We start from the raw sequence: 8,297 nt of genomic DNA on the forward strand, positions 1-8,297 counted from the left end.
TCTTCGCCACAGATATCTGCAATTAGCGATAAAGTATTACTGTATTGTTGTTTTAATTTAATAAAACGCAATTTTTTTTGTAGTACTTATTCCACTTTTAATCAATAGATTAGGACTGGTTTCGTCCGCCTCAGAGAGACATTTTCAACTGAGGCGGACGAAACCGGTCCTAATCTATTGATTAAAAGTGGAATAAATACTACAAAAAAAAATGCGTTTTATTAAATTAAAACAATACACTGCAGTTCCACCATGAATTGACTATTAACAAAATAAAAGAAATTAAAGTATTACTGCACACGGCTGTGAATAGGCAGGTGAGTCGTTCAATCAAAATCATCGTTCGATGAACAACGACCTATATCCTGGCTCAGCAGAGCCTGTGCTAACTGATACATAGTAACTCACCGCTAGTTTTATGTCAAACTGAAAACAGTAGAGAGAAAAATGAATCATGGTAGGTTACAATATAATAATTTAAAAAGCTGTAGCAATGCATACCATTTTATTTGTAAAAGACTAAATTATTTACATATGTGAGATATTCAAATTTATAAAAATGAAGGGCAGTTTCACATAAGTGTCAATTTTGTAGACAAAAAAAAATATGAGTAATCTTCATGTCGGAGATTGTATGACAAATAACTGCAGTATTCCAAGAGGTTCTTTCTGGCTCATTTTTATATGTTTAGGCACCATCTCTATAGAAGGTTTCCTTCAACACCTTAAGGGGGGACATGCTCGTCGTAGGTCAAAATTGAGTTTTTATTGTATTTTCAAACCATGATCCTGGACACTCCTTAAACGTTGTAGATAATCTATTTATATAATTTTGAAGCCATATTATCCTTTTTATTTATTTTACACATTTGATGACTGCATAAAGTATTTTTGTTACATAAAATAGTATTCTTTTAAACCTCTCGCTCTAATGTTTTAGAATATAGTCATATTTCGGTACATGAATGTGCAGTGGTGTTAAGATTTTTTACATTTATTAATTTTTAATCGCATTTATAAAACCATTAGTATAATTTATGACGAGATAATTTTAGTAAAATATTCACGATAAAAAATTATATTGATAATCTCTGTGATCCCAAATTTGACAAAAATTAGGCATTTTATTATTCAAAAAATCGGCAAGATTAACACATTTGAAGATAATTCTAATGATACTCATTATAAGCTATGTCTTTGACCATTCAAGTGTGATAAACATCCTACGAATAATGATTGCTTTATAATAATTATTGACCTAAGAATAAGGTAGTGTTTTTTTGAAATACGCCATTTCTTTTGGCATTCCCCAGTAGTTAAGCTACAACATACGGCTGTAGCCATAAATTGACAAACTATAATTAAAGTAGGGAGTAAAATTATGTTAACGCGCGTGTTTGAACATGTACCTAATGGAAATTTTTTTTATTTTTTTTTAAACGGTACATGTTCAAACACGCGCGTCAATATCATTTTACTTCTTCTTCGATGGCGCTACAGCTCAAGTCGAGCCCTGGCCTCCTCCACCGCTGTCCTCCAGCCGGAACGGTCCTCCGCACGTCTTTTCCAGTTCCTGATTTTTAGTATCTGGTTGGCATCTTTTGTAACATTTACTCCCTACTTCAATTATAGTTTGTCAATTTATGGCTACGGCCGTATGTTGTAGCTTAACCACTGGGGAATGACAAAAGATATGGCGTATTTCAAAAAAACACTACCTTATTCTTAGGTCAATAATTATTATAAAGCAATCATTATTCATAGGATGTTTATCACACTTGAATGGTCAAAGACATAGCTTATAATAAGTATGTTTAGAATCATCTTCAAATGTGTTAATCTTGCCGATTTTTTGAATAATGCCTAATTCTTGTCAAATTTGGGATCACAGAGATTATCAATATAATTTTTTATCGTAAATATTTTACTAAAATTATCTCGTCATAAATTATACTGATGGTTTTATAAATGGAATTAAAAATTAATAAAAGTAAAAAATCTTAACACCACTGCACATTCATGTACCGAAATATGACTATATTCTAAAACATTAGAGCGAGAGGTTTAAAAGAATACTATTTAATGTAACAAAAATACTTTATGCAGTCATCAAAATTTTGAAATAAATATAAAGGATAATAAGGCTTCAAAATTATATAAATAGATTATCTACAACGTTTAAGGAGTGTCCAGGATCATGGTTTGAAAATACAATAAAAACTCAATTTTGACCTACGACGAGCATGTGGGCCGTTAAGGGAAAATTTATTTCTAAAGTTGGTCATACCATATGGGTGGTATATTACTATAGTATGTAGTAGCTACGTCATCAAGTAATACAACTACGAATAGAAACGTTTCCCAATTCGGTAAGCAGGAGTACCACTGATTCTTGGGCCTTTCACTTTTACAGAGTGCTGAATGAGAGACGGCGTTCGGACATGAATGCCTCTGGCACCGGGTGTCCAAATATCAAAAACACACTTGTTATCGCATTTAGGAGTGATTGAAACCCAACCGGCTGAAGACAAAACTATGTCTGAACATGCAATCACAGTATTCTCGGCTAGACCAGTAAATGAGATTTTTTTCTTTCTCTTTGTAAGTCCAGGCCAATTTTTTAATCGTATTTCTCCTCCAAATGGCACAACGAAAAACTCTGTTCCCAATAACTCAGTGTAGATTTCATCAGCATCTACTGTTTCGCAAATAGTAACAGGCAAAAAAGTCGATGCGAAGACGGTAAGTAAACATGGTACATCGGAGTCGATGACATCTATCCTCCCTATACCGCCCAGGAATAATGTAGTAGCTTTTTTCATGAAATATGTCCTCGGCTTGATTATATATTTAGGTAATGTGAGCATTATCTCTTCCACTGTCAAAATAGAGAGAATCTGATCTGGATGCACAACACCAGGCGTATCGTAGCACCACTTGCTATGGGCGTACTTCTTATTTGCTTCACTTATACCGATAGGTTTACTAGATTCTCTGAATCCTGAGGTCATTTGATATGAAAAAGGATCGCCATCAAGATCTCGAATTTCTCTGAAGTTCAAGAAACTTCTACCAATATGGTCAAGAAGAACAGGCATTTTCTGCTTACCATATTTTCTCATTTGTATGTTTTTCAGTTCCATCTCAGCAACGGCAGAAGCTTCAGCTTCAAGCCGTTCTGATCGAAGAGCCAATCGCCATGAGGCAGGTTTTAAAATAGGAAATTTGAGGAGGTTTAAAGTGGTTCCCGGCCATTGACTCACTGTGGCGCGCTGCAGTAAGTCCACGGCCTCTACTTTGCAATAGTCGCTCTGTAATAATGCATTGAAAAGGGTGCTTTTTCCAACATTGGTACATCCTATAAGATATACGTCTCCATTATATTTCCATAATTTGTGGAGATGGCTAATTAGTCGTTCTACACCGTACCCTGTCTTGGCTGATATCAGAGCCACGTGTTGTACATTAGTTTTACACAGAGAACTCGACATTATAGTGTCAGAGAGGCATTTAGTTATGTGATCCAGATAGCCCGTACGGTCCTTCGGTAGAAGATCTACCTAAAAATGCAAAACAATATATTTTAAGCAAATTATTGGAAAAGAGAACCTTACAGTTTTATGTAATTAACCAAGAGCATTGAAAAAGCATCCACAAGCATTACCAAGGAGCAGACTGCACTTGACATACGATTTAAAAAAATTAACATGCAGTTTGCCAGAGTTTTCCCTATCTCAGATGCAGCTGTGACTACCTAAATAGGTGAGAGTCAGATTAGATTACCGCTGCATGTAATATGAAAAATGTACAGTGGAGCAGTCGCAGACTGGATGTTCATTGGCGACCTGGATATGGAGATTTGTTGTTGATTCCAGCAAAGAAATGTATTAATGGGGAATGTGCAGTGAAGTGGAACAGAATCAACATACTTCTCATACCTGTTCAACTGTTCAAGAACCGCTCGCACTCCGCAGTCTACAACACTTCCTGTCCCCCGCCAATTACCGTACTACACCTCCTTACTTCCACAGTCCGTCAGTCAGTCCAGTTTAACATTTTGAACAACTTCAAATAGTACTGTAGTAACTTGGTTGTCAACATGTTATAGAAATTTTTATTCTTCCATTTTAGAGTTTTAAAGGTAAAGAATTGATGACAATATTGAACTATAGGACATGATGATATAAGTACCTTTCACTATATAGTAATTTAGTTTTAACAACTACCTATACCATCATGACCACATTGTGGTGAACTCAATTTTAGAATTGAAGTAGAACGCTGATAATGGATACCTACTTACGTTAATTAATGACAATAGAATATTGGAATAATTAAATTCCATAACACAAAATAAACATTTTCATGTAACATAAATAAATTATGGAAAAATTGTTTATTAACTAATTCTAGAATAGGTACTTACTTTGTTGCCAACAACAACAACGGGTCTTTTCCCTCCAATTATTTCCGAAATTCCAGGCCATATAGAGCATGGGAAATCTAATAGATCTACCATGAGTATGACAAGAGCAGATTTTGGTTTAATGGTTTCCAAGAGTTTGGGATACTCTGCCGGGTCCACGTTTACATTCAGTGCCACGTTGTACTCCTTTAAAAAATGGCAACGCTGACATATCGTCGCTTTGAGGTCAGCTTTACTAAGCCCTGAGAATATTTCTTTGGGCAAAAATCCCGGTAAAGACGTCTCTTTGCAATGCAACAGAGCCCCGCAACCTCCGCAGGCAACATTGCTAATTTTAGCATTAGGATCTGATTCACCATAATTGTGCTTCCAAAGTTCGTCTATATATTCACCATCCTCTTCAAGTTCTCTTTGAACATCTCTTTTATATCGATGATTTTTGTGAACAGAAGTACTGTTTTCGTTCCTTGAATTGGATTTTTCTGTTTGCGGTATAGTCTTTGTTTTGTCTATTAGTGTCGCATCGTTAAAACTGTGGTAATCAGTCATCCAAGATTTGCCAATGTTCGTGTTCTCATCGTACGGTAAATGGAAAACTTCCTCAGATTGCTCACATATCTCGGGTTCTAAAACACTAACAACTTCCGGTTCATCGTCTGAATGAACGATGGGATTATCAGAATGATATTTCAAGCTTAAGGGGATAGGCCTTTTCATTTTTCTCATTTTTAATTCATGTTGTGCTTCGTATCGTTGATACCGATTTGCCATAACATTTATCCGTCTCCCATAATGTTCAAACTGACTTTCTAAATATGAACTGAATAATAATTTATCTTTCACTTCCTTTGTCACATCTTCTGCGCTTTTTTCACCGGTTTTATCTAACTTAGAGATGTTTTCTGAACTTTGTACAACTGTAGCGAATGTTATCCTCGAATTTGTATTGAAATATAACCTCAAAAATATTGATCCTTTTCTCAACATTTTACTAAAATTAATGTACAATCGATGAAAAGATCATAATTACCAAATAAGTATTTAAAATTAAGTATTTTTTATAGAATCGCAATGGTTACTTTAATATAATATTATTCGTAAATTTCGTTTAAACAAAATTTACTAAACATTGGCATTGTGCGACTATTGACACTTTTCAGCAGTGTAGCCAAGTCCAAATTTGAAATTTCCGTTGTGAAAAAATTCATAACCTCTTGCGTCCTGAGGTACACATATGTGGACGTTATTTTTAAATATTTTTTAGTAATGATTTGAATGGATACTTGAACCGCATTTGACTACAGTGGTATAGATAGTATATTTTTCTACCACTAGAGCAAAACACTAGCCTATGTAGTTTTAAAATAAATTGTTATTTTGACTTTGAAGTTATGGATATTTGCACAAGACAAAAATGGCAGCTAAAAAGTCAACTCTGACAAGTAAGTGCTTTTAATTAAATATTAATATTTATTTATATTAAAAACCAATGATGTATTTAGTTTCACAATGAATCATAGTAATATTCCGTATACTTTAAATTATCTTTACACTTTTGTAAAATATTATAATCATAGTTTCAAAATTCGGTACACACATGAGTAACTCAGGTCTAGAGTGATATATTTTGACATTAGTATATCTGATTTATTAAGGTTATGTTTTTTGTTTACATTTAGACGAATCCTTGAATAGCCAGCATATTGGTGATATTTTGAATGATAATGATGTCGAAGTTGGTGGAGGATATAACCCTGATGACAGTAATGATGTTCACATTCATCTCCTGGGCCCAGATGATGACTTTATTCTGGAGATCCAGTGAACTTTACTCACTGCTAGAAGCTGAGATACATCCTTCAAAATCACAATCCAGGATCCTATCCTGGCTTATGAAACAATTATCAAAAGGCTTATCAATGCTCATATTATATTACTTTATCATTTAGTCATAAATATCAAACTTATCATTTTATTAGGCAAGTGCATGCACTGCTAAAAAATCAATTAAGTAGGTACCAATTAAATTGATACAGTTTGTGATGAAAGGGCTTTGTGATCTCCATATTGAGGATTCGATGGACAGAATAATTAATATACTTAATATACCTAGTGATTAATACTATTGGCCATTAGTATTTATATTCCTGGTGTCGAATACTTAATAAATAGGAATAAATGTATCGATTAATTCATAGTATTGTATTTTCTATTGTTTCAGTACGCTGAGCCTAATAAGACGAATGATGCTGAGCTGAAGAGTTCAGTTCATGGCCATATATGGTTTATTGGGTGCTGGACTCCAATTGCTCTATAAATTATTCTCCATGTGGGGAAGTGAATCCTACCTATCTGATGAAGATACGATACAATCTCAATGCAACGCTGTGATGTTACTTTGGCTTCACAACAACTGCCCTTGTACGTCTACACATATGACTTTTTTACCAGCTTCAACCTCACCGATTCGTTATTTCAGGCCAATACGTGTTATGATTCAAAGAAGACGAAGAACGATATGCATCACTCAGTCAGCTGTTGTAAAATACTGATTACAAGTCGATGAGCCGCATTAATCTTCACAGTGGTGTGTTTGCCTTCACAGGACATCAAGCATGTAAACTGTGAGGATCTTTGACCACTGTGGACATGGACTTGTTGGACATGGACATGAAATTGTTTGCTCATTGTACATGCAAACTTATAGGAAAGAAAATATTCACTGTGATTGGAATACTTCATAGTCATGGAAAATCAGACTTGCAAACCCTACGATTTGGTATGAAAGTCACTTAGCCATCAGTATCATCATCGATACAAGGTCATCCAAGAAACTCTTCACCATTAGCTTCAATAACACACTGAGTAAACACAGATCTACTTCTACAGCAAAGAATGGTTGTCCCTAAACCTATTCCCTGAAGTGCGCTAATTAATGTGTAGTATTTTAGGGTTTTGACCGTTAATGTACTATATTTTTAATCTAAATAAATATAATTTTCCAATCACCATTATATTATTATGATTATTGTATTATTTTTCTAATAAAATTGTATCATTATATGGATATCACATTGTTTTTGTTTCATTTCATTGTTTGTACTGTATCCAATATTGTACTCTATTGTGACCTGAGATGCACTCACGTGCACGTAGTGGATTTTAGTTAATATATAGTAAAAAAAATATTTAAATTTTTTTTTTGTGATCTTAATAATATTTATTGAACAGTAAAATGCACAAATATTTTTTCTCATGACTGGTTCTATCTCGGGTCTCAAGAGGATAAGATTCGACAAAATATCAGTGGATTTTTGATTCTGAATAGTACTCGTTGTTTTTAGATAAAGGTTCCGTGGTGGGCCACAGTAGTTTGTTTTTTAAAACGAGAAATTCCGCAGTGGGCCGCAGGTTGGTCGTTTTTTCAAAGACTAGTTTTTTTAGGGAACATTCCACGGTGGGCCACACGCAGCTCGTTTTTTGGCAAACTTGTGAAAAAGCAAAAATGAAAGGAGTTTTACCTACGATTAAAACTCTTATTATTCTTGTTGACTCTGAAGTCCCTTGAGATGTTGATCGTATTTTTGCCTTGTGTTCTTCTGTGCTGGCCTCTTTTTACCCCTTTTTCTTCTCGATTATTTATCTCTCTGGTTGCTCATCTTGTTTAGCAGGCTGGCAGGACTGACGATTCTATCGAAAGCGTCCTTTGTCTCTGTTTATTCAATTTGATATGTCTCAAGGAAACCAGGTAGGTGTTCTCTGGACTTCAGAGTCAACAAGAATAATAAGAGTTTTAATGGTAGGTAAAACTCCTTTCATTATTCGCTATTGACTCTGAAGTCCCTTGCGATATCTGTTTGTTATCACCTGG

At 34.5% G+C, this 8,297-nt stretch overlaps 1 protein-coding gene and 1 long non-coding RNA gene across 3 annotated transcripts; one reads left to right on the forward strand and one right to left on the reverse strand.

Moving 5' to 3' along the window:
* Positions 1-1,437: 1,437 nt before the first annotated feature.
* LOC147071771 (nitric oxide-associated protein 1) lies at positions 1,438-5,586 on the reverse strand. Its single transcript, XM_085947350.1, has 2 exons — positions 4,427-5,586; positions 1,438-3,560 (listed from the first exon to the last, which is right to left on the reverse strand). The coding sequence occupies exons 1-2, from the start codon at positions 5,411-5,413 to the stop codon at positions 2,343-2,345; spliced, it is 2,205 nt and encodes a 734-aa protein (XP_085803476.1). The 5' UTR covers positions 5,414-5,586; the 3' UTR covers positions 1,438-2,342.
* A 241-nt stretch (positions 5,587-5,827) lies between these two features.
* LOC147071772 (uncharacterized) lies at positions 5,828-7,500 on the forward strand. 2 transcript variants are annotated; one of them, XR_015070635.1, is made up of 2 exons: positions 5,828-5,868; positions 6,106-7,500. It is a non-coding gene; the product is annotated as an uncharacterized LOC147071772 (long non-coding RNA). The 2 variants fall into 2 exon arrangements; XR_015070636.1 differs by having other exon boundaries at positions 6,648-7,500.
* Positions 7,501-8,297: the final 797 nt, after the last annotated feature.

Source organism: Rhyacophila brunnea, unplaced genomic scaffold, assembly GCF_057557595.1.
Source record: "Rhyacophila brunnea isolate RB1 unplaced genomic scaffold, BYU_Rbru_1.0 scaffold_2, whole genome shotgun sequence".
NCBI classification, from domain to species: Eukaryota; Metazoa; Arthropoda; class Insecta; order Trichoptera; family Rhyacophilidae; genus Rhyacophila; species Rhyacophila brunnea.

Coding starts and splice junctions, on each gene's coding strand:
- LOC147071771 (XM_085947350.1), bottom strand. CDS start 5,413: ATGTTGAGAAAAGGATCAATATTTTTGAGGTTATATTTCAATACAAAT. Junction 3,561..4,426: donor TTGTTGTTGTTGGCAACAAA/GTAAGTACCTAT, acceptor TTGCATTTTTAG/GTAGATCTTCTACCGAAGGA.